Here is a 27,083-nt window from a genome sequence, read left to right as displayed (position 1 = left end):
ATTTACCCAATGAGGTCTTCTGATTGGCAGCTGGAGAGTGGAGAACAATTCTTGGGAAAAATTCAACTGATAAATGCTGTCTCAGACACCACAAAATCCCCTTCTCAGGATTTGCCATGGATGAACCCAACTGGCCTGTGCAAATCTGTGCTTCCAATTCACAGCCCACGGAAGGAAGACAGCTTGAACTGACATCATGAACTCGCAGGGTTCATTGGCAGGATTAATGAGTTAATAAGCGTGGATGACTTTGAAAGCCACAGGTGACTGCAGACATTATTAGAACCACATTTTTCCTACCCAAGTGGTTCAAGCTTTGAACAGAAGGTACAATCCCAAGAGAAGTATCTACTTTTAACCCAAGAACTAGATGCTACTCTCAGGCAATAGGCTGCCTGAAAAAACACCCTTGGTTGTCTAGTCACTGGTGGCAGGGACAGATTTAGACAATATCAAGGCAACAGTATGCCCCAAAGCCCTGTTGAGAGTAACCAAAGTAATAAGCAATCCAATTAACAGTGGCATCTGCAGCAGCGGCAGAAATCCTGTAGTGGGACCGGTGTTTCTGTGAACTCTCCCTTTTTCAAGTCTAAAATTTATTTAGTGGTTTTTGTAACCTCCAGTTCTGCTAACAGTATCAGGTCATTTGCCTTGACCACAGCCAGGCTTTCTGTGCACCTGAACATAACCCACTCAAGTTACAAGTGTTGCATTTATGTGACACATAGAATGTGGTTTCCACAGCTCCTGTGAGCAGGGACAATACAAAGTTGTTATTTTTTTTAAATGTAATAGTCATCATTTATTAATTAGGTTCTCACTATATATCAAACTGTACCAAGATATCATATCTCATTTAATAGTCACAGCAATCAAATGAAACCACGCACTAGAAAATACAAAATTATTAAGCTCACTTTAGGCTTGGATAGATCTTTTCCTGTTCCCAGGAACATTTCTTCCTGACTCTATATTTACTCTCCAAGTACAGATACGGAGAGATAGCTAGGCAGTAAAAATGTACTGAAAGATCTCCCGTATCCTGCAACATTATATTGTTTGCAATCTTAGTACCTAAAATTCTAAACCAATAAAAGGCATCAAAAAAGGGAAAACTTTCTGCTTTTAGGAAGGGACAAGCTTTAAATCAAGAATCCTGACCTCCGATTTCACCAGGATTCTAACATTTGGGCAAACTTCTCACTTGCAGGAAGAAAGGATTAATGTAGCAGGGCTGTAAAGAGTCAATTTCATTTTATTTTAAAGATTTATTTATTTATTTATTTATTTATACAAGCACCGGGTACAGTCAGAAGTGCGGGAGGGTGAGAGAATTCACCAGAGCCAGAGCAGGGAGCAGAGCAGAGCAGGCAGACTGACGAAGTACACTGCTGAGGGGAGCAGCGGGCAGCAGGAGAGGTCTGCACGCCATGCAGGACCCTTGCCTGGTGGCCGGGGATTAAAACGGCGTTGTAGAGGCTGCGGGCATCCCTGAAGAGTCAATTTTAAAGTGAGAGTACAGAATGGAGGTGTGGAAAATACTTATGAAGCATAGTGGAACTTTAGGAGAAGTAAAAGAAAGGAATAGTGGCGGGAATTCAAAGCCAGGCTGACTTCCTGTGTGCATCAGGCTTTGTGTTAGGTGCTAAGTCTTCACTGCATTATCGTTCTCTATGAACAGCCGACATACACATAAATAAGCATGACATAGATCAACTGCTCTGAGTAGGGCATGCAGAACATCTCCCAGAATCACAAACTGTGAGGAAATTGATGGAGACTGGAATTGTTAGGAAAAACTTCACAAAAAATATTGAATAGGCTTTCACCCATTTGAGGGGGTAAATAGCTCTCTTGGCACATGAGCCATGCATATGTTTGGTCAGGTCAGCACCTCCTAAGTTGCTCAATCGTTTATTCATTCAGCTGCTCCCTTGTATAGTGCTCTTTTACTCATCAGCCCTGGTGTCAGGCTCCAGGGGGAGCCTCGGATATTGAATAAAGCCTAGTGGGCACAGATTAAAAAAAAATAGCCAATGCAGGCTATAAAGGTGTGTTAGTATCCCAATCACCAGGGGTCTAACCCAGGAGTTCTGAGCAAGCAAATGACATGAACACAACTCCAATTAAAACCAAAATTATCATTTACAAATGGAGCATTAGAGAAGTTGATGATGGCAGCCTAACTGGGAAGACAATGCTACAATCCAGACAGAGGATGATCAAGACCAGACCAGGAGGAAAGTCATGGGCATGGAGAAAAGCAAGAGGATTTGCACACTGTGGGTAGAATAAATGGAACTCTGGGACATGGGAGTGACAGAGTTCCAGCCTCAGTTTCCTAGCTTGTGTATGAGCTCAGAGCTTGTGTTTGCTCCCCAGTTGAGGGGCACTTGGAGGAGAGAAGTTTGAGCAGCAAAATGAAGGATGATGATCATGACAAGTTTAAGAAATTTCTGGATCATTCAAGCAGGGACAGTCAGCGGTCACACAGGAAGGTCAAGACAGAGGCAGCAGCTAGAGAGAGATGCCTGCAAGCGTGAAGTAGAAAGGAAGTAGATGAGATGGAACCTTACCAAAGACTTTAGAGACACACAGGGGACAATGGCCTAGTGAAAAAAGATCTGTAAAGAACTTGTAGGAAAATAAGGGAAAGGCACTATTATGAGGTCCACATGCCAAGAGGATAAGTAGCAAAAAGTGCTGAAAACACAGCCCTTTCTATGTTTCTTTTCAGCCCATCTTCAAAATTATTTGCCCATCTGCAGATGTATTGTTAATGTCTCCTTATATGCTGTGCCTTATATTTCTCTGGGGCCACAGTATATATGATAGTTACGTCTGAAACTCCACGAACATCACCGTTTCCTGTCCCCACTTTGGTGAGGCATCCAACATGTTTGAGAGTCAGAAATGAGCAGCAGACACGTGTCATGTTATTTGAGCAGTGGTCAACATGCAAACATTTGTAAAATATATTTATTGGCATCACAGAAGATAGAGGTTGCTAAATTATAAGTCTAGTAATTTCCTGAACAGCATTTCCAGAAAAATCTGAATTGCCGAAATGCTGTGTTTCCAAGAAATGGTAATGGTTTCTTCAGCTCTGCTATCCCTCTGGTATATTTCCCCAGATTAATAATTACAATTTTCTGGAAAAGAAAAATCTGCAAAACCAAACTAGTGCCACAGATGAAATCATTGGATCCTTTCATAATGGTTTGGTTACTTTTTAAGATGGAAGAATAAAGCATCTTCCTTGCTAACCATCTCTTAATTTTTTTCCTACGTTATGACCTCTCAGGGGTAGATGTATCTTCCTCTGTATAAAAGTAACATACACTACTCAAGGGCAGTTTTTGCTTTACTGTATATCATTTAAGATAAATAAACACAGACAGAAAAATAGAAGAGAAAATACGTAACAACTCAGGCCCAAGTTGAGCTTGAGTAATTAAGCCAAATTCCTTCCCATCTTGTGTTATGCCCCGTGGAAATCATCTAATCCCTGGTTTCCCTTTGACTGAAGCTAAAAGCTCTTTTCTCAAATTAGATCCATAGAGAGCGAGACTTGGAAAGAGGCCGGCTGACCTCCAGGCTATCAGGAATGTCTGCTGAATCAGTGATTCTTCACTTTAAAACTAGTAAGTGGTAGAGAATGAAGAGATAATGTCTAAAGTTGATCATCAAGGAAATGTAGCATAAGCATATTATTAAAGTTAGTGTGGTAACCACTAAAAGAGCTAAATATGGAAACTGTTAAAAGTGGTTTCCTCTGAGAAGTGAGCTGGGGGTTGAAGAGGGTGGGGATAGCTGAGCCTCATTATGAGGCTTTCCATACTGTGCTATTTTGTTTGTAACCAACCGTATTTTTATTTGGATAACATGAAAGTGGGAAAAATGATTAAATGCTACTACATGCCTGCTTACTTTGTCTTATGTTATATAGATTTTTGAATTTACATTTGCCAAGTCACAAAAAGAGGTTGACTTCTATTTTACAAAGAAAATGACTGAAATTCAGATGAGTGAGCTGCCCAAGGTCACAGAGCACAGAGACAAAACAAGACTCCGACCTCTGACCCTGCCTATATTTTATATACTTCCAAGCTACACATAACAGGGAATGGACACACCCTGATTGAAAAATGTTTAGACTCTACTATAAGCCCTCCTGGAAAATTATTATATCAGAGCTCACATATTAGACATTATAAGGGCCTGATTAAGAGAAGAAGGAAGTACCAGTAGCTGGAGTATGGTACTGGGATTTCCAAAACATAAAGTCAGTTTCTAGGAAGGGAGGAACCTGACTTCTTAGATCAGCACGCTGCTGATGTGATGACACTGTCATGTATGTGTGTGTGTGTGTGTGTGTGTGAGAGAGAGAGAGAGAGAGCGGGGGGGGGAGAGAGAGAGAGAGAGTTTGCTAGGGTGGCCTACGCAACAGAAATTCATTGTGTCCCAGTTTTAGAAACAATAAGTCCAGAATCAAGGTGCCAGCCAGCAGGGTTAGTTCCCTTTGAGAGATGTGAGTAGGAAACTCTACTGGGCTTTTCTCCATGGCTTGTAGATGTCTTGTCCCTGTGCCCCTTACATGGCTGCTCCTTCTAGGCCTGCTTCCCCTGCTGCAAGATATTCAGTGACACTGCATTAGGGCTCACCCTACTCCCTAAGACCTCATCTCAACTAATTACATCAGCCAACAACTCAATGTTCTAAATGAGGTCCCCTTCTAGTGGGGTTTGGGACTTCAACATATGAAATGCGGGAAGTGGGGGAGCAATTCAACACATAACACCCAAAAACGACTAAGTCCTTGAGCCTTCCCCCAAACCTTTACACAGTTTTTTGAAGATTTTCTTTTCCTGCAAACACATTCCATTAAACAGTCAAATCAATTGGAAAACAAGATTTGTTGGTTAGGAGTTCACCTTACATTTTTCTATTTTTAAATTCTTTATGATATAAAATGGAATATGTTAACCTTAATGTGATTTCCTCTGCATGAACACATGCTCTCGGATGTTTGGGGAGCAAATGAAATAATAATAATCATCTAAATCCAAATAATATGTAGATATTTATATACACAGATATAGTGTTATGTTATAAACATAACAAAAGTTATGCAACAAAGTCACCATTCAGTAATGCAAAAGCCCTGGCCCAACATCTGTAGTAAAAGGTTCAACTCTCAAGTGGTGATGTCACATTTTTTTTAAAGATTTATTATTTATGCATAGAAGAAATGGGGTGTAGGCAAGAGGTGCAGGGGGTGAGAGGATTCACCAGAGACAGAGTGGAGAGCGGAACAGGTGGATTTACTAAAATACACTGCTCAGTGGAGCAGCGGGCGAGACAGGAGAGGTCTGCTGCACCATATGTGGGATTCCCTGGCCCAGATGGAGCTCAGGCTGTAGTGGTGATAGCCCTGAGACTTAACCCTGCCTCACCAGGGAGGCCCAGTGATGTCACATTTTAAGGGGTCTAGTCAATTTTAACTATACAGCTGACTGAAGTCTGAGCACCTCAAACTGGGGAAACACATAAAAATTTAAAATCCAATTTACTTTTTCATTCGACCATGATATTTACCTTTTCCTTTTCACGCAGAAGAAAAAGCAATGATAACAGTTTTCCCTTTGATTTCAAGTCAACTCTTCTTGAATGGCAAGGACACTTCTCCACACAGGAAGTTTAAAAAGGGAATCATTTTCCCTTATTAGGTCTTTCTAAGCAATTGTTCTTCTACAACTTACACTTATATATTAACCTAAAAGGCTTTTGCAAATGTGCCTCTTTAGCTTCGGACAACTATCCTGTATTAATTTTGAATCTATGTTTCGGCAGTAAAGAAATAGATGGTAGCGAATATTTCTCATGAGAATATATAAAGCTGAGAGTTTTCCAAATACAACAATTTTTTCACTCTTAGTCTATCAGTTTTCACTAACTCATTCACTCACTCACTTTTTACTGAGTCATGGGGAAATCCCAACTTAAAAGTGCTTGCTTCCTTAATTCATAATATTACCATGTGGAAAAGGAATACATTAGTTAAAATAAAAGCAATGTTTCACATGTAGACTTGGTGTTGTATATGCATAAATGGATATGTTTAAATGACTATCTGATCATAATGAGAAAAAATAGATAAAATGACATATGGGTATACCAATACCCAGAGGTAAAGCACAAAAGAAAATGAATTAAACTTTCTTATGAAAAAAAATTCTTCCTCCTTATCTTTAATCTTTTCTCAAACACTCCCTCCTCCTCCTACTTGCCCTGACGGAAGCCTGGCTTTCCCCTGAAAAATACCACTTCCTTTGTCTCTCTTTCCAATTCTGTAACTCTTTCTTCTCCTTCAGCCTCTATTGAGCTTCAAGGACAAAGAAGAAAACTCAGCAAACTCCCTTTCCCCTCCTGGCCCTTCCAGATTCTTGATCCCCTCTGCTCTCATGAACGCTGCTCCTTAATGTACTCAGAGGAATGGCAGGTCATACCCCAGACACTCTGCCCAGAGGGTGCACTCGGAAGTCGTGCTGAGTGAGCGCCTGGCCATGTGGCCTGAATTCCTGGACAGGAGACACCTGACCCCAGTCACACTGCTTAGCTTGCCTCCCTCCCAGGAGTTCAGGATTGGAATATTCTTGGCATAGAATACTATGAAAAGTGGTGTTAAAAAATGGCATGGAAGAAGAAAAATTTACATTCATATTCCTTCCTTTCTTCCTTTGTTCATTCACATTAATTCTCCAAATATTTTCTAATTGCCTGCTGCTACTCAAGCACTGCAGCAGCTCTGATATCGTACAGTGCTTCCAGGAGGCAAGAAGTGGAATAGAATAATTTAGCTAATGCATAGTGCTCACATGAAAAGCTAGAAAAGTAGGTTGAGATTAAAATTGTAGCAGGTTCCCATGGCAGAACAAAGACTTGGGCTTTTATCCTGCAGTTAAAACGAAAAGGTAGCTGGTTCTACAAAATGCTGTGTCACGGATTTACATCAAGAAATCCTCCGCTTCTCCACCATTTGTCTTTCATGACTCATGCTTTGAATGTAAGCAAAATTGACTGATATTCCATTCCAAACCACCCTCTTGATTACTAGGATTGAACTCTATTATGTTATGGTTGTCCTGCTCTCCTGCCAGGCCACAAGGCAAAAAACGTGGCTTCCCTGTGGGTCTCCCCTCATGAAGTATAAGCACCTTGAGGGCTGGTGCTTGGTTAATATGCCTCTCTCTCTGCAATCTGCTACAATGCCAAGTTCACGAGCAATTCAGTCCATAAGTGCAGACGGGGCCTGAATAAGATGTACCATGAATTTAGAGATGCAGCTGGGAAGGAGTGAGTTAAAAAAAAAAAAATCACTCAGGATTTCTGAGAGACTACCTTGCTGGGTGTGGAGAGCAAGTCTGGGAAATGTGCCTCCTTTGGCCTAAAGAGGGGGTGGGAGGAATAAGAGGTGGAAGGAGAGCCAAATACTTTCAAAGAACAACATTATGTCCTAAGGACAGAGTGATTTAACGGTATGCAACACACCTGTGCTTGCCCAACGGCACAGTGATTAAGAAATACTGTTATCGCCTTCAAAAGGAAGTTTCTGAAGCATTAACGATGATAACCTCCTGGTGGATTTTTCCACAGCAATTGCAGCAACCACTTCTAATCATGCGGCTGAACAGATAAGGCAAGTGGGGATCTAAGAGAGGGACAGAGGCTGCCCATGGAGAAATGCTGCTGCCAAAGGCAGAAGCTCTCAGGATCCACCCCCTCAAGGCTCGTGTGAAGGACCAACCCCAGTACAAACCCTAGTTTTCTTCCATGTCCTGGGCTCTGATACCTGGACTTAGGAAGATTTGGATGGTCAGCGGCCGTGAGCTGTGCAACTGCCAATCAGCCGATTGAGCTTCAAACCTACCTTGTTGTGACTAGTCAAATGCAGATTTTCTGAGGTGATTAAAAAAGCCTATATACAAGCTTCTAGAACACGTAAACAATCAAAGATTTTATCTGAATTTTAATGCTGCTGCCAAAGAACAAAAAAACTATTGGAGTTTCTTTCATCTTCATGTATTTGTTATTTGAAGCACATGAAAGAACTTTTCTAAGGATGAGTGGTTCATGGTGTTTTCTCAATAACTATACTTCACCTTATTTTTAATATGGGTGAAGGGTGATTTTTTTTTTCAATGTGGTAAAAAGGGGAAAAAACCTTCCACCTGGTTTAGTCATGACAAGGACAGAGGAAAGCCAGGAAGTGAAACTTTCTCCCCATGTTACTCCAACCCCTTCATGAATCAAACTGGAGGAAGGAGCAAACAGCTGGTGAAATCTCTATAAAGAAAATTGCCTTCTTACTGGCTAGCAAGAAACTGCAGCGACTTGAGAGGACCTTCAGACCATACAGTGTCCAGAAGCCCCTGAATAACTCGGGATGAAATGGTGAAATTCTTGAAAAAAGGATCTTTTTCTCTACAAACCTCTCTTATCACTGCTCCCTCGCCCCCACCAGCCTAACTTAATTCACAGCAGTGAAATTTCTTAGACTGTCACAGAGAAAGCTCAGAGGGTAAACCTTTCATTCATATTGTAGGGTAAGTAAAAGTATCAGGCTTTTCTGCCCCCCTGCCATTAGGGCTGATGATGGATCCCTGCGGTCCTGAATGCATGCCTGATGGCGGGCGCCTGGAGTAGGGTGTGGGCATGCAGAGATGGGATACACCTGGGCCGAAAGACTGGGCATATAGGGCCAGGGCGGCAAAGGGTGGTGTGGAGCGGCGTGGTGTGGAGTGTGGTGGCGTGTGGAGGATTGTGGAGACCAACAGCGGAGAACATGAAAACACCAACAGGTCTGCTTGAACCGGTGATGAACCTACCCGTTACAATATTGACTAATGATAGGGTTTTCTAGCAAGCTTTGGGTTACTTAAAAAAAGCTATATAAAGCTGAATCAAAACTAACCCTAGAAATCTGAGTGTGGAGTTGAGGCCATTGCCAGGGGTGAGGATTGGTGGGGGAGAGAGACACTCCAGCAGGGTAGGGGGCTCAGTGGATACGGTGGAGAATCATGAGTATGTTGGGGTAGATGTGCGTGATAACACATTTGAGGAGATACAAGCCATATCTCTGAATCAATAGATAGTTACAAAAAAAAAAAATAGATAGTTACAAACCACTGAATAAAAAAATATAGAGCTTAGAAAAAAGAAAATTATTCATACATGCAACTGGTATTTACTGAGCACACACTAAGTTCCAAGGGATTCTTTAGGCAGTGGGAATACAGTTCTTTCCAATAGGGGAAGAGAGAGAAGAAACTAACAAGTAATATATAGTGTATATATATATATGTGTATGTATAGTATATGTATATAATATATACGCAGAGTATATATGTAACATAATATAAATTAGAGCATACAAATGTGTATATACATATATGTGTGTGTAAATACGTGTGTGTGTACATGTATGTGTATATACATATGTTAGGGTATACAAAATAGTATGGAAGCTTCTGGATTGGTGAACCTAAGGGTTTTGGGGAGAATGGCACACCTGGACAGGACATGGAAGCGCCATGCCTTTCTCCCATACCTCACCCTACGTAGCTCTTCCATTAGATTTGTATCCCTTGTAATAAATCAGGGATCTAGTGAGTGAAAAAAAAGAGAAAAGGAAGAAAAAAAATATGTACTATGCTATGTTAAGAGGAAAGCAGGGCAGAATAAAACCGGGCTGCTATTAATAGCCATGCTGTTAATTATTTTTACAGATACAGCATCAAGATACTAAATCTTCAGTTTCAGATCATAACTATTTCACATTACATTGGCAACATTTATTTTTATTAATCAGCCAGTGTGATTATAGATTAACTGTTGTCTTATTCTTTGCCCCTGTTTCTTAAGTGCTATGTCAAATTTGAGCTCAGCTAAACTTGAGGATCAGAAGTAAAGGTTTCAGAGAGGAAATCTCACCCCCAAGATACTATTCTTGTCTGTCCTGAGAAAAGCCACAGACACTGGTTTGGAACAACTTCTTGACTTACTTTTACCTTTACAAAACCCTTTTAAATGATCCACTTTTGGTTATTCTCTCAAGTGACACAGGGTTCTATCACTGGCTGGCTGTAAGACTGTAATTTTGAAAGTCATGTAAGAACAGTTGTCAGTTTTAGCAAATAAAAGTGTTAGACCGTCCAGTCAAATTTCACTTTCAGACAAAGAACATTTTTTAGCATAAGCATGTCCCATACAAATTTGGGATATACTTAAGAAAATGTGATTGTATCAAATAACTGCATTTTACTCAGAAGCCTATACATAAGGATTCTGGGGAGAGGGGCAGTAGTGAGTTCAGTGGTGGGCAGAGCAGAAAATAGAGAAATGGCTTCCAAGTTAGCAGTACTCATGGCAAGCCTAACAGCCCAGGTGACAGCAGGTGCAGCCGAGCTGTATGTACCTACCAGAGAGCTGGCCCCTGCCTGTATCACCAACATGGATCTACCTGCAACAACCTCTGCTGTCACCCAGCCCCTCTGTACTCAGCACTTAGAGGGGAGAAGGAGTCGATTTGATTACTTAGCAAAGACAGATGGTGTTACTGTTCAACAACGGAAACAAAAAAAGGGGCTAGAATTCAATTAACTATTTGCTTGCTCATTACACTTCTGGCCAAATTTTAATGAGGGTTATTTTAAAACCTCCCATCAGAGGTGTATTGGTTTGCAAGGGCTGCTGTAACAAAAATGCCACCACAACAGGATCTGATTCTCTCCAATTGAGGAGCCAGGGAGCCTGCAATGAAGGAGCCAGCAGGGCTGGTTTCTCCCAGTGCGATGGGCGCAGGCATCCTCTCTCCTCTGGGGGTTTGCTGGCCATCTCTGGAGTCTCTTGGCTCATAGAAGCAGCATGCCCACTTCTGCCTTCATGTTCATGTGGTGTACTCTGTGATTGTGCATCTTGCTCCACAACGCCCGCTGAGTAAGGATGGGAATCATTTTGGCTCACACTACTCCGGTACGACCTCATATTAAATAATTGCATCTATGATGTAATTTCTAAATGTCACATTCTGTGGGGCTGGGGATTAGAACATCAAGACAAAAATTTGGAAATACACTTAACCCATAATGGGCAAAATCTGTACAGGTGTGAGAAAGTCTGGGAAGGTGAGCCAGGTCTAAATAAGAACACTAAGGAAAAACTTGTGAAGTTGGAGCTTCCCAGGGCCTGGAACATGCTCTCCAGAGCCTACCTATTCGTCATGCTGGTGGGGAGATTTAGGTAGCACTGCTCTAGATGGCAAGCTTGCTGTTTTTACACAGTGGAGAAGGAGAGAGTGGCAAATAAGAATGGGTTTATTCTGTGTCTAGTGCAGGTCCCGGCTCTGCAAAAGCATTTCTTACTGTTCCTAAGCTTGTAGAATGCTCCGTCCTATGCATGGGGTTTAAAATCGGGAACACTCATAAGGCAAAGCCGTCAGATTCTGCTATGTGAATAGTTCTATGCATGTTGTGTTTACTGATGTCTCAGGAAAACTCTTGATTGCCCCCAGTATAATTTGTGTGCATGTTTTACGTGACACACTTGCAACTACATGAATACAAGCATATCTTTAAAGAAAAGAAGTAGCCAAGAATGGACTTTTGAAATCATTGCCTGAGTTTCCTTCCTTAAAAAGTTTCTTCTTTCAGATCATTTTTCCAGGCCTTATGGTCATTTTCACAGACTACACAAATTAAGCATTTGGGATAGTTATAAAGGTAGATCTATTCTTTTCCCTTGACGAATAGATTGATAAGCAGACCACACCAGCAACAGATTCCCTGTCATTTCAAAATAACTGAGGCAAAGCCAAATTCACAGAGAGCACATTTTTCAGTAAAATGAGAAATAATGCTGTGACATGAGTTATAATTTAAAATAAGATGTATGCAGATAAAAATGTTTAAAATATCTGTAAACCAGCAAATGCAGTTCTTTCTGTTTTGTATCTTTTAAAAGTAAGGACTGGGGTTTCCCCCGGTGGCGCAGCGGTTGAGCGCTGGGTTTCTAGGCTGCCCACGGCCTCTGCAGCGCCGGTTCGATTCCCGGCTGCTCCCAGGCCACTGGAGGAGGGTCCCGCATGGCGCGCGGACCTCTCTCCTGCCGCCCGCTGCTCCCCTCAGCGGTGTGCTTCGGTCCTTCTGCCTGCTCTGCTCCCCGCTCTGGCTCTGGTGAGTTCTCTCGCCCTCCCGCGCTTCTGACTGTACCCAGTGCTTGTATAAATAAATAAATAAATCTTAAAAAAAAAAAAAATAAAAGTAAGGACTGAAGCACATCTCAGTCCTTTTAGGACCTCTTTTAGCCAGGGATGATGTAGGGAGGGTCTGTGCCCTAGAGACATCCTTAAGTAGCTACTGCCCCAACACCATGTACAAAAGTTGACAGTCAGTAAATCTCACCAACCAAAGCTCGTTTGTTACTCTTGTCCACATTCTGGTCTGTAAGGGCCATGACCAATGACCCATAGACAAGTGCCAAGGGGTGAGTGCTATTCAATTCTCTGAGGTTTTCTTTTTTTTTTTTTTTTTTTGTGGGACCCTTGCCAGTGGCCGGGGAACGAACCGGCACTGCAGAGGCTGCGGGCAGCCTCGCAGCCCAGCGCTCACCGCTGCGCCACCAGGGGAGGCCCTCTCTGAGGTTTTCAATGGATAAGACCTGATACCTTCTGTTAGGATCATACAGTCCAGCAGAGAGAAACAGCTATCACAGCAATAAGCAGCATACTTTGAACTCTTTTTTTTTTTTTTTAAAGATTTATCTATTTATACAAGAACCAGGATACAGGCCAGATATGCAGGAAGGTGAGAGAACTCACCAGAGACAGAGCGGGGGACAGAACAGACAGACTGATGAAATACACTGCTGAGGGGAGCAGCGGCGAGACAGGTGAGGTCTGCCGCGCCATGTGGGTTGCTCCGCGGCCGGCAGGGATCCAACCAGCACTGCAGAGGCTGTGGACAGCTTCACAGCGCTGTGCTCAACCCACTGTGCCACTAGGGAGGCCCATACTTTGAACTCTTGGTGCCAGGTAATGCACCGAGTTGAGTATTAACTCCTTTCACTCTTCCACCAGCCCTATAAAGAAAGCACTGTTGTTACCCTCATGTTATCAGGGAGCAAACTGAGTTCTAGACAGGTGAGGTTATGGCCCAAGGTCACAAAGCTAGTTTGTCCACTTTGCTGCAAGCTTTTGATGATCACTTTGTGACTCAATAGCTCCCTTGTTGCCATAACAGGGATAGTATTATCAAAAGAGAGGTGTGCTGTTAGTGTTCCAGGGCACTCCCAAGCACCAGTGCCGGGCAATCAATCACAAGCCCCAGAGAGGCTAGGCACAGCAAAAAGCCACCCCTGCTAGATGACAAGTAGCTCCCATGCCCCCATGATGGACTGTTCTGGACTCTGTTCCACACCTTTACAGTTAGTGACCAAATATCTTTCTCACTCCTAATTGTACATTAGACTCACTTGGGGAGCTTGTAAAGCTCCCCACTAACACCCAGAACAAATCCCTGACTAATTAAAATCAGCATCTCTTGAGAAGGCATTCAGTCATGAGGGCTTTGTATGCTTCCGGGTATTGCCAATGCATGGCCAAGTTTGGGTATACACCAGTTTGGGCTACTTTGCCCTCCGGAGACACTTGGCAATGTCTGGCAACATTTTTAGTTATTACAGCTAGGGGGAGAGAATACTACCTGCATCTAGTGAGTGGAGGCCAACATGCTGCTAAGCATCCCATAGTTCAAAAGACAGAACCCCACAACAAAGAATTATCTGGCCTGAATGTCACCAGCACTGAGGTTGAGAAACATAATACTCCCCTTTGATTCAATATATACAGCTTGTACATAACCTACTGAGAGTACTGTGCAATCAATAACTGGATCTGTAAAACTCTCTGCTAACCACACATTCAAAGAAAGGGACTGAGAGGCTCACAGGGGGCTATTGAGGGTCCATGACCATCAGCACCATGTTCCCACTCTTACTACTGGTGTTCCCTGGGAATAAACGTGCAATATTGGTGCAAAAAAAATCTGCAAAAAAACTATTAATAATATGTTCAGGGATATCAGCAAAGATATTGCACCCACAAAAGCACAAGAGTATGCTTTTTCAAAAAATGGGAACTGTTTAAACAAGAGAATGTTCTGGGAACTTGGAGAGATGGCAGAAATTTTTTAAAAAATCAGTATAGTAGTTGTGGATAAAAATATAGTAAATCTCCATAGAAAAGAACAAAAATTTTTAAAAGGATGATGGGAGAAAAAGGAGAACAACAGTGTGTCACACAGGCATGTGAGTATAGAGGGTCCAACACTCAACTAACAGGCTCTCCATGCACAGAGAGCAAAGAAGAAAAAGGCAAGGAATTGTCACAGAAATAATCTAAGGAAATATGTTTGAGAAATAATGTGTTAAGAGCCTTCTGGCCACAGATCCCCAACCTTAATATATCATTTTGTTCAAGACACTCCTGAAAGAAATGCCTATCAATTCAGTGTATTAAGTAACTAAGTCTCAACAATACGGCACATTTTATTGTCCTAAAAACGCAGCATTTATTCAGCACTAAACAACTTCTCAAACCTGGAATCCTCTTGGATGCTGCCACATTTCCTGTTCCTCATTAATTTTCATGTGGTATTTGGTTTTTTGGTTTTTTTCCCCTCCACTTTTGTTTTAATCACAGCCTATGTGGAAAACCCAGCTTTGCAAAGATACTGACATCACTGAAAGAATGTAGCAATCGAATGTTGAAACCCTAGTAAAATGGTTTGCCTAGTGCCCAACAGATATTGCTGTTTCCCTTGAAATTTAAAAATATTCCATGGCAGTCTTCTGAGTTCCCTGGGGCACGCTAGGCCACCTTGGCACACAGTTTGGAAACCACAACTCTGAGTATATTAATGCATCAAATGCTTGGAAAATTGATTAACAAAGCCACAGGAAATCATTATATACAATGGGGAATATTAGTTTTTAAAAAGAAGTTATTAATAGCTTCTAGAAAGGAGAAACAGGTCACAGAAAAGAAAGAGAATGAGCATAAGACTTCCCACCAGCAACTCTGAAAACTGCTTAGGGAAAAATGACCGTGACCTTAGCTCATCATACCTAAAGTCTAAATGCAGTGAGAGAATGGATTAAAGCTATTTTTCACACATTCACCTCCCAAATGTTCTTTCCCAGGGAGGTACTAAGGAATGTGCTCCAGCAAAAGAAAGGAGTAAAGCAAAAGTAAAGGATAGTGGATTCAGGAAAACATACAGAGGAGGAAGCTGAGGACTCCCAGGGAGATGACACTTATGGAGCCAGACAGAAGCAGTCAGAGAGGCAGAGCTCCAGGAGAAAAGCAACCAAAATGGTGGATGATTGCTGTGTATGAGCATTTCAAAAAATTATTGCTATAAGTTTGATGAATTTTATGCTGCATTGAAAAAAAGTTTTGAGATAGGTTTAAGAAAGCTGAGCAAATGGAAAGAAAAAGAGAGAAGATGTTAGTAACTGCAAGAAGCCCAATGGTAGAAAATTAGTTGAGCGGAAAATGGAACAATACTGATATCATCACAATTTTATGCACATAGACTGATTTAGTCAATAATAGCAAAAATTCATATATCAAAAATACCAGTATAGGCATGTTGTTCAAAATATTAGAATACATATTGTATTATATAATTATATATGTCTCATAATACATATTTTAATATTCTAAATAATTAGCCTATACTGCTATCAGAATGTATTTTTAATATGAGAAGAAACATTGTCATATAAGAATATATATTTCAATATTCTTGGGAAATGGAGAAGCTCTGGGAAAAGATAGGCAAAGGGAGGTTATAAGCATCTATTACTTTGAATTAAACAAATTCCAAAAATGAAGTCAAGAACTGAAGACAATAGATGGATATCGCCAGCAAAAAGGAAAAATCATTAACCTTGATTTTCATTGCAGATGAAAGGATGTTTCAGATGAAAGTATTTGAAATTCAGGGCCCCAAGTAGCCAAGTAATTACCTATATTTTCAGTTTCACTTAGCTTATGTAACACTTCTGCACAAGTCACCTCTCAGGTGAAGCATTCTTTTCCACTTCCAATGTGCTGATAACCTTCAGACAGTCCATAAACTCTGTTAAAAGCACTTACTCCTATATCATTTTTTTGTGTGATTAAAATTTATTTGTAACTTACAGAAATGTAATTTATTACTCTACTCTTGTCACACCTCGGGACTGATCTATTTTAGTACAGAAATTTCATCTCATTCCTCTATAGCTTTTTGCTTTAATGTACCAACAAGGTCCCATCTTACAAACATCAAAAGAAAAATTGTTTTAAGAACTATTGGCTTAGCTATTATATCCCAGGTGTCAGCAATTCAAACTTTTTCCTATTTGATCATCTCTGATTTGGGGAAAGCACCCTAAAATTACTAGAATTCAGAATGGAAGCCAAGTTCTGTACTTACAACTGTCTCTATTATTTATAGAGCCTCCCATTCTTAGACTTCTTTAGATTGAATGACTTGCTTAAGTATTTTCTTAAACTCAGCTGACATTATAAATTCAGAATGAAATATTTACTAGAACCAACTGGCAATTCAAATTCTTAGGGGATGGGTTTTTTTCTTTCTCCTACTAGTACCAAATTTTAGACATGCCACTGCCTTTGTTATCCGTTTCTATGTAATGGTATCACTTTTCATTTATACCTGCATTGAAGGGGTAACCTCAAGGTACCGAGGCTTCAAGCAGGGATCCTTTGAGACTCTTCATTTTAGTTTTTTGTTCTTTAAGGGTAGACAAACCATGATACATCTTCCCATGGATGACCTCTTGGTGTCCATGAAACTTATTACTAAATAACAGAATAAAAGGCTAAAGTATAGTGCTGGTTTTATAACACTTAATAGTTTGCATTTTCAATAAAAGAAATGCTAGAGCTTCATTTGACAAGTAAGACCTCTACATTCCTATGATTATCAGAAAAAATTCAAAAAATTTTGAAGTTTGCTGCACAGGTTATATCCTTACTTGTTGGCATTTCCTTTACAAAACACTTTTCTGAGTGTTCCTGCATAATCAGCATTTAAAGACATCATTCACATTTGCCCACCATAAACCACACCAACCTACCCATGGTCTGGTTGGTGAAAACATTTATGTTGCTAAGAATCATCAGTGAACCACACCCTTGTGGGATTATAATTCACCCCTACAAGGCAAACCAACTCTCTGAGGCCATCAGTTAAACCATTCAGTTCCCTATAATGGCAAATTCCCAGCTGTTCCTTGTGGCCCCAAACGATTATACACACATGGGCGAATCCTCTACTTAGCCCATTCTCTGTAAGTAACACTTAGCTGAGCGTGAGATGTGACATGTTATATACTTAGGAATTACTGAGCGCTCACAATGTTCTAGGCAATGAGCTAGCACATTACCCTACATTACCACTTTGCAACTTTCATTGGACCTACTGATTAAAAAATAGAAGCTTAGATAAGTAACTTGCACAAGATCACACAGCTAGAAGGTTAATGTAGAATCTAAGCCCAGATAGAGTAAATCCCAGGCCCACTCTTTAAAATCCAGCTAACTGAACTGCTTTGAGAAAATAATGGCACCGATTAAAAACAAGGGCAGTTTGAAGAGCAATGGAATCCACTGAATATGCCACGTACAGTAATAATACTCAGAAACCTGTCAAACTGTAGATAGATCTTTGCACATTTATCACATGCTAAGAATGATACTTCAAACCACAGGGAAGAGCAGAGGTTTAAAAAAGCACTGAGCTAAAGTATGGGTCATCATTTTAATTTCCATTATAATCACTCTGAATCATGAATTTTTCCGTCTTGTCTACCCCACTTTGGGAGGGGGCTCATCTGCATGGTCACTGACTTCATGACGCGTATTTTCTCTTAAGTCTCACTCTGCAGGCCAGAGCTCAAGGCAAGCATTCTTATAGATCAAAGCCAGTGAAGTGGGTAATGAGGTTTGGTATATAAAACACTTGGTATTAAATGCTGGGGAAATTCTGTCTCTTCTTTAACATTGAGTGCTTGAAATGCATCATTTAAAAGGGAATTCTTAGTAGGCCACTAGCTGCCAGAGAATAATTTCCCTTCACCAAACAGACCACTGGTAGCGTCAGCTAGAAGCCTTTCCCAAATGCGGAGCTGTGTGCGATGAGTTATTTTTAATACATACTCCATGGGGTGACTGCTAAAATGCACCGCTGAACATGAAGAGATTACCCGCCACAGGAGAAACTAGAGTTGAAGGACCTTTTCCATCAGCTTCTCTTAAGCAATATGGTCTGCATTCTCAGGCTGATACACACACTTAAAAAAGAAACAATTAAAATATCTAAGCAGACAGTTTTCACCTCCTCAGGTAGAGAGTATTCTTACATATGCAGACTGTTAAATTCCTGAGCTACAGGGGGGCAGAGGAAAGATGGCTATAAATATAACATTAAAAGGATAATTACATTTTCCTGTAACTTTTAAAATCATGTCTGGCTCCTCTTTTGTCAACTGTCTTTCAAGATGGGTCTATGTTAAGTGAGAGCCTCCTAGGTCTATAAAGTCAGCTCTTTATTCCTCTTCTCTGCAGAGCCGGGAATGGTTTTCATCACTGCATGCAAATGTTGATCGTGCAGTGCAGCAGCAAGAGGCAGAGAATGGCAGTCCAAAAAAAAAGGGTCACTAAGTCCCCAAATTCTTTCCCTCCTTCCTTTCTTTCCTGCCCTTTCTTTCTCCCTTCATGCTTTCCTCTCTGCTTCTCTCCTTCCTTTCACATTTTTAGCACATTTTTTACAGCCTACTGTGGGACAGCACCATACTGTCTATGCTGGGGTACACATCCCATTATTTTGTTGTTGTTTTTAAGATTTATTTATTTATGCATACAAGAACTGGGGTACAGGCCAGAGATGTGGGGGGTAAGAGGGTTCACCAGAGACAGAATGGGGAACAGAACAGGCAGATTGACTGAAATACACTGCTGAGGGGAGCAGCGGGCAAGCCAGGAGAGGTCTGCTGAGCCATGCGGGTAGCTCCCTGGCTGGGGATAGAACTCATGCTGCAGGGCTGCAGATTCTTAACCCCTTGCGCCACCAGGGAGGGCCCCCCAACTATTTTGTATTGGCAATTACTGTAAGCTCCCTGGTGTCAGAGACCACCCACGCCTTATAGATCTCAGACTGCTCTTTGTCCACTGCGCGCTGGCATGTGTTTGTGTAGTAGGCAGAAGAAGAGGTGGGTGAGAGGTAGATAACCTGATGTGCAGCATCCTCACTTACAAGGGAACCTTAGACAAATCAGTTAAGCTCTGCACCTGCCCTTCCTCCTGTCGAGAAGGGCATCACACAATCGGTCCAACATTCCACAGAGAGCTGACCCGGTAACAAAAACATAATTTTACAGCGCTATGCCTTACAGGGTCAAATGCCCCTAAGTATGATTCAGGGCCAAGGAGATAAACACCAGGGCGGTTGGTGGGCACAGGGAGTGAGCAGCATCATCTCACTAGAGCATGGCCAACCTCGTGCTAGAGGCATGGCTCCAGAGGGTAAACTGGAAACTCAAAACTGAGCATGACATTTCCTTGCTTAAAACGCTTTATGCTAAGTGAAATCCAACTCTGTAACAAGGCACACAACCTTCTCTCTGCGTAATTCTCTAGTCTCTCTTCACGCTCCCCCTCAGCAAGGTCTGAAGGTCACATTCTGCCCACTGAGTCACACTGAGTAGAGTGAATCCCAAAATTTTTGGTGGGGCGGGGGCTGCCTTGAGGTGTCTGCCTCCCCCAGCCTGTCCAGGAGTGAGTCAGATGCCCTCCCCATGGGTGACGACAGCATCCCACAAGCCTCCCTGTAGGACTTTTCACTCCATCCTGGAGATGCCCGCACATACTTATCTGTTTCTCAAGGGTGATGCCCTCATGGCATGGGGTGTATGGAGGACACTCAGTAATTTTTTTGGTTCTATGGGTGAACACATGAATGAAAGAAGGCATTCTTTGCAAGGCGCCAGGAACTGATTATTTACTGTGGGCCAGTACATTCTTGTAGTACTACCTGGGAACTCTGCACCATTACAACTTCAACTGATCAGACATGGCAGAAAGGAAAACAGAACCCCCTCCCCTGCCCCCAACACACACGCACGCGCACACGTGCGAGCACACACACACATACACACACACAGACGATGTCTGTGTCCTCATCTCCAGTTCCCATGAATATATTCCCTCACGTGGCAAGGGGAAATTGGGTTGCAAATGAATTGGGGTTGCTACTCAGTTTACTTTAAAATGGGGAGATCATCCTGGATTATCTGGGGTGAGCAATGTCCTCAAAAAAATGCAAGAGGGAGCCAAAACAGAGGTTGGAGTATTTTGATATGAGAAGGACTCAAGCTGCTATGACAGGCTTTAAAATGGAAAAGAGACATGAGCCGTGGAAAAGAGACGACTCGTGCGTTGTCTCTGGAAGCTTCTAGAAAAGTGAAGGAAACAGGTTTTCACAGAGGAATAAAGCTCTATGAACACCTTAATTTTAGCTCAATGAGATCTGCATCAGACTTCAGACTTAAAAACACTAAAATAAAAATGTGTTTTAATTTACCAAGCCTTCTGGTAACATAATATAGCAGCAACAGAAAACAAATCTACCAGAGAGAAGCTTAATGAGAACCAGTCATTCCACCTTTGGGGCTTCACTTTCTTCATCAACCAGGTCAGGACCAGTGCCCTGAACCTCTTATCTCATAGGCTGTCTATGAGGCTCAAAAGCTATAAAGCCTGTGCTTAAACCTCAGCCTCAGACCTTGTTACTGTTTCTTTGGCAAGAACAAAGGTCTGTGCCTCAGTTTTCTGTAAACAGACTTGCTCATAGCCTGGGGCTCTTGTGAGAACCCAAAGATTTGATCAGTGCTGAGAACAGCATTGGGCACAATGCAAATATTATATAAGTATCTGCTATTTTGACATACGTTAAAAGAGTTTGCAAAAGGTTAGGCATTACAGAGAGGTAAGGTAGAATTAGCATTCCCGTAGAATACTGGTTCTCAATGAAAGACCAGCACAGGGTTTAATAGAGATCAAGGGGAGTAGGGGTTCCATACACCTCGGGTTCAGTGACCGGGAGCCAGGAATCTCAGATATCTTTCAACATCTGAGGCAGGTCCCTCATGGGCCCCAAGGGATGCCACACACCCCTACCCATCTTCATTTGTGGCTGTGCATGGATGGCGGTTTCACATAAGGGTCCCCAGTATCTGCCACTTACATTATGACCTCGGGAGTCACTGTGCCACGTGCTTAGCTATTGAACCTTTTTAAGATAATTTACTTCATTTCTCCACAATACTCATGTTTACAATAGAATCATAATAAGGCATTATATTTCCTTTAAGTTGAGAGTTGGGTTATATTATTTATAAAATTGAATCCATGATAATAGAAGGGGTGTTGGAAATTGTGTTATTAAGTGTGCCGGCGCTGAGTTTACAGAGTTGAAGGTGACACAGACTGGTCCATGAATGGCTCGCTAGGTTTCTAAGAAGAAAATCAAGGGCCACAGAGAGAAAGTATCTTGTAGAAAGTGCAGCTGTTAGCTGACAGATAAGAACCCAAGTTTCAAGACTCTGAGTGCAGGACCCTTGGGTATTTTTTATGACCGTATTAAACCTAAAAATGTACAATTCCTTAAAGTTCAAAATCTCACCTCATCCTGAGGCTCGTAGACCACTAAAATCACTGCTCTCCTTTCTCTGTCCCTCTTCCTGCCCCCGCCTTCTCACTTCCAACCCTGGAGAAAGTGACTGTGAAAGTGACATTGCAGGTGACCTCAACAGCCAACCTCCCTGGGAGTGGTCCTGGGAGAGAAACTTTGATGGGGCAGGGTTAATGTCAAGTGGACCACTTTTTCTGGTCCAGTTCCTTAGGAGACCTTGTAAATCCAGTGATGATTCTGTCTACCCTATACCTTCACACCTCAATATGAGTCTTCCAGAACACCTACTCCTTGATCTTGACAAAGGTATAGGGAAGCTATTTTATTCTAGCTTCAGTTACAAAAAGTTGACATATTTCAAATTATGATTTTACTACTAATCTAAGGGCAAAAACCTCCCCATCCCCCAACCCAGAGATGTCAAGAAAGTCTATGCAGGTGTGCCCCGCCCAGCTCCAGAGGATGTCATTTGCATGGCAGCCTATGTCACCAGTGCCCCCTGGAGTTATGGGGTTCAATATCTGCCTGGCTTGATGTAGAGTCCCTATTCCCACTCGCTAAAATGTGATATGAGTTGGTGTATAAAGATTTCTGATATAAACTCTGATAACTCTTTAGTTAAATACTCACCTAATGGGCACAGTTGCTTCATTATTTAAGTCTGAGTTACAATTTAGTCTCCCTGCTGGCCATATTCCACTCTGCCTCATTATAAATTAGGGGAAAATGTCAGCCGCTCCCTCTTACAGACACATACTCGGTGAATTGGGGTTTAAAGGCTCCCTCCACGTTCCTGTCCTTCCAATTCAAGTAGCTGGTATACAACTGTGATCTCCTGCTCAGGGCTGTCCCGATCATTTCAGCATATTTGCAGGGAGAGGAAGAACATCTCTAGCCCAGTAACTGAGGAAGCCTCGGCTGACTCAAGTACACAGTTTTGTAGATGCTCTAAGCATCAGTTTCACCTAGAAGTCACCAGTATGTGCTTTGAAATCAGATGGACCTGCAAGCCCGTTAGCTATGTTACTTTAAGCAACTAACCTATGTGTAAATGTTAGCGCCCTCATCATAAAATGAGCAATGGGATCAGCCTCACGGAGTTATTAGAAGCACGTAACACAACAAATGCAAGTAAACCCCAGCAATACGAAGTGCTCGAGAAATACTAGTTATTGCTATGATTCTTTTTACCCAGAGGAATGGTCTGCTAACATTACAGTTTTACAGTACCAGAATAAGTCAAATAGAGTAAAAATTAGAAATTACAATTTTTGTAAAGAAAATGGAAAGGATGATCCCTTAGAAGGGTTAATTTCATACTCATTTCATTTGCGCTATAAAAATAAGCACAGCAGGCATTTGCTGTTGCTTTTTTTTAAAAAAAAAAATTTTAGGGGGCTCTTCCACACAGCAGCCCTGTCAAACAAGCATGTCCAGCTCCCAATTTCAGAAGAAGACATTGGGATGGAGGAAAGTTAGATAATTGCAGCAGAAGCCAAGCATTGGCACGCTGTTCTGGGGTGGTAACGCTCCACGAGGGGGCGCATGTCATGTAATGGGGTGCAGATTGGCAGTGGTGAAAGGACTAATCTCTATCAGTTCCCTCTTACTACCAACAAAGAGAGGGGGAGACAATCTAACTTTTAAAAAGTGTATAGATAAATCTTTACAATATCTCCCTTAACCCTCTCATCCCATCAGGTTACATATACAAAACATCTCCTGCACAGAATTTCTGGAATCAATACTGCATTTCAGAATAGGTGGTTCTGATAAGTCATTTCAGCTGGGAATACCTGTAGTGGTCCAAACTACAAAGAGAGAGTGTTTGTTACTTGATTTAGTGGTATATAATTACACCCTCTGCATTTAGGAATAAGAGACACTGTTTTGAGTGAAATCTCCACTGGCTTCTTTGAAGGACGGTTGATTTCTGAAAACTCAGGCTAGGAATAATATTGCTGCCCCATATCTGGAAGGTCCTGCCTGCAACACATGACAACATCTGTAAGAATACGTGCTCAGAGGTTTTTCTAAAACTCACTTTCTAATTGTTATAGCAACTGCATCAGTTGCATCAAGATTCATATAGTTGCTTGATATTTTTTTCTTTGTCCACGTTTATTTTTAACTTTCAGGAGCCACCTTTTCTTCTTCTTTCTGGGTGAGAGTTTATATATATGGACATATATAAGACATATATATGTCTTTGCTAAGTCATCATTCCTTACATTGAAACCAAGATGAAAAAAAGAAGAGACATACTGAAGGGCAGTATCTGAAATATAAGGACCCCCTTTTGCCTTCCCTGATGTTTTACAGGAAATATTATAAGCAGGTGTCCGGCACATTATAGTCCAAACTACACTTGTACCAGATCCCAACCTGGCCCTTGTCACACAAACCAGCACACACTTGAGTCAAGAAAACTTTATACTGTTTACTTATGTTAATCATCAAGCTAAAGCAAACAGCCTTCCACTTTCTGGATCCAACACAGCAATTAAATATGAAGACATCACAAATCCTCTAGACAAATAAGTTGGGGGGAGGAGGGCTCTGTATCTGGGCCAGGAAGGTGGACCATGGGGTTGCATCAGCTGTCCCAGGTTAACTAAGTCAGCTTTCCAACTCTGAACTTCCTCAGTTCCACACACCAGCACCACCACGAGTGAGAGGATACTGACTGGAGTGCTTCACTTAGAACTCAAATCATCCACCAGTTTACAAGTGTCAGCTGAATCATTCTGTTTCAAAGACTGTGGGGTTCCTTGATTCATTCTCTCAGCATGTCGGGGAACACCAAAGCTCTTAAAAGAGCAAGCACAACTAAATAAAAGACCAGACAACTCAACCCAGAGTGAGGGTGAAGGTGACGTCAGGTAAACAAATAAAATAATAACACGATATTAAGTGCTGACTGAGGTGTGTGCAAAGTGAGTTCAGGACAGAAGGGCAGAGAGCAGATAAGAAACTAGGAAACGCAGCTGCAGTAGCAAGGGGAGCACCTTATCTGGTGACTGCTGCTTGTCCCCACCCCAAAGCACACACACACCCCAGCACACCACCACAGAAGGGCACACAACCCCACAACCCTGTGACCTACTTTTTTCACCTTCCAAAATTATGGGGCTTGGGTCTATCAGCTCCCTGGAAAGCAGCCTCTAAGATGGCCCAGATGCAGGGGAAACTTCACAAATACAAAGTAGTTTCCACAGCAGTTGGGGGGAACCCCAAAAAACTCAAGCAGAAAAATCACTTCCGCAGTCCTCCACCCAGGGCAACCTGGAATCCAGACCGACCGGCCAAACACCTGGCAGCACAAGTGAACTTCTGCCTAAAACCCCAAGCAGTTCCCAGCCCTGGCACCACCTCCCGGCATAAGCCCTCTTCCTCTGGAAAAGGAGTGAAGTCAGGGCCGGTGGGAGTTTTATCAAACACTGCCACCTCCTCTCCTCGGGCTCCTTTAGGATTCCTGGGCCGCCTGGGCTTGGAGATGAAGCTGCACCAGGGCACAAAACTATCAGTTTCTATTGCTCAGCGAGCTGACTTCCTAAGGCGGCCGTAAATATCTCCACATCCACCCTTCATTTCCACTTTCACTTCCCAGCCCCACACGACTCGTGGATCACCCGCAGGTGAACGTGAGAGCGCGCGCACGAGGCATGCGACCCCCGCGGGGCGCACAGTCGGAGCTCAGACCCCCCCAACTCCAGAGCCCCGCCCGCAGGGCCAAGGCCAGGACTAGCGACTCCAGGGCGGGATCAAGTTGCCCCTGGGTGGGTAAAAGTTGCAAAACTCCATGCCACCGCCCCAGCCCCCAGCCTCAGCCCCCCAGGTGAGCGCGCAGGGTGCGGTCGGAGGTGCCGGGGTGCGCGCGCGCCCGGGGCGCCCCGCGCGGCGTTAACCCCTTACCTTCCAGCAGCACCTCCTTGCCCGCGCGCTTCAGCGCCTGCACCGCCTCGTCGTGGGTGGCGTCCCGCAGGTCTGCCCCGTTCACGGACAGGATGGCGTCGCCCACGTACAGGGCCTGGGTCTGGTCCGCCGCCAGCCCCTTGAAGATCTTGCTGATGAGGATGGGCATCTTGTTCTCCTTGCCCCCCTTGATGCTGATGCCCAGCCCGCCCAGCTCCTGCTTCAGCACCTTCACGCCTCGCTTCTGGTTCGAGATGGACTCGGGCACCTGCTCGGGCAGGTCGGTGAAGGCGGTGCGGACCCCGGCGGGCGAGTCCGGGGGCTGCGCGCCGGCCGCGCCCGGGGGCCCGGCGCCCGCGCCACTGCAGAACGAGCCGTTGGTGCCGGTCCCGACGCCGTTGTACGCCGCGGCGCCCTCCTCGCAGCTCAGAACCAGGGCGTCCTCGCTCAAGTTCACCAGAACTTTGTGCCAGCGATCCCGCACCAAAACTTCCAGCAGCCCGCTGCGCGGCGCCCGGCCGCCCCCGCCCGCCGGCCCCGCGGCTGCAGGCGCTACCGCCATCTTCTCGGCATTCTTACCGCGCCATGTGATGGCAAACGCGGGGGAAAGTGGGGAAGGGTTGCGGGGGGAGGTCGCGGGGCCCCCGGCCGCGGGGAGGGCGCGCGGCGAGGGCGGAGCTGGGGCGCGCGAGTCGGCGCCGGGAGTCCCGGGCGCGCTCAGCGCGAGTTGGCAACCAGGTCCCCCTCGCCGGAGCTGGGCGGGGTGGAGCGACCTAGAAGAAGGAGAGATAGAAACAGGGGAGAGGAAGGGGGAAAAAAATTATAATAGTAATAGTAATAAACAGCTGCCAGTGGCAAAAGCCCGGGCGCAGGGCAGCCGCGGCGCAGCTCCGCGCGGGGGAGGTCCGGGAGGCGGAGGCTGCGCGCCGCGCAGGGCGGGGACCGCTCACCTGTTCCAGCCGCCGCGGGCTCCGCCAGTGGCCGCCTCGCGCCGGCCCCGACCCTCCCCGCCTCGCTCCGAGCCGCGGCGCTGCAGGGACGGCCTCCCCGGCGCCCGCTCCCCACCCGCCGGCCCCCGGCTCCGCGCGCCCTGCTGCCCGGGCGCCCACTACGCGCCTCCGCCCGGCCGGCGCGCCCTGCCCGGACCCCCTCCTGCGAGGCTCCTGAGCCTCCTTGCGTGTCGCACCCGGGGTTGAATTGGCCCTCGGTCCTCACCCCCATTGGGTTTGGTTCCAGGGCTCCCCACTCGCTTCTTCGAGCTGTGGCTCGGGTTCGGCTACTGGCTTCTTACCTGGGGTTCTGGACTGACTTCTTACCTGGGGTTCCCCTTCTGGCTTCTTACCTGAC

The 27,083-nt window shown here is 43.8% G+C and overlaps 1 protein-coding gene across 1 annotated transcript in view; it reads right to left on the bottom strand.

Annotated features, from left to right (window-relative positions):
* The window catches only part of SNTB1 (syntrophin beta 1), a 208,622-nt gene extending 182,009 nt beyond the window's left edge, over positions 1 to 26,613 (bottom strand). The window contains exon 1 of the mRNA XM_037502188.2: positions 25,737 to 26,613. Coding sequence (XP_037358085.1) covers positions 25,737 to 26,298 — 562 coding nt within the window. The 5' untranslated portion in view covers positions 26,299 to 26,613. The remainder of the gene's footprint in view (positions 1 to 25,736) is intronic.
* Positions 26,614 to 27,083: the final 470 nt, after the last annotated feature.

Source organism: Talpa occidentalis, unplaced genomic scaffold, assembly GCF_014898055.3.
Source record: "Talpa occidentalis isolate TD23 unplaced genomic scaffold, MPIMG_talOcc4v2.1, whole genome shotgun sequence".
NCBI lineage: Eukaryota > Metazoa > Chordata > Mammalia > Eulipotyphla > Talpidae > Talpa > Talpa occidentalis.
This window is presented reverse-complemented; position numbering and strand designations above follow the sequence as displayed.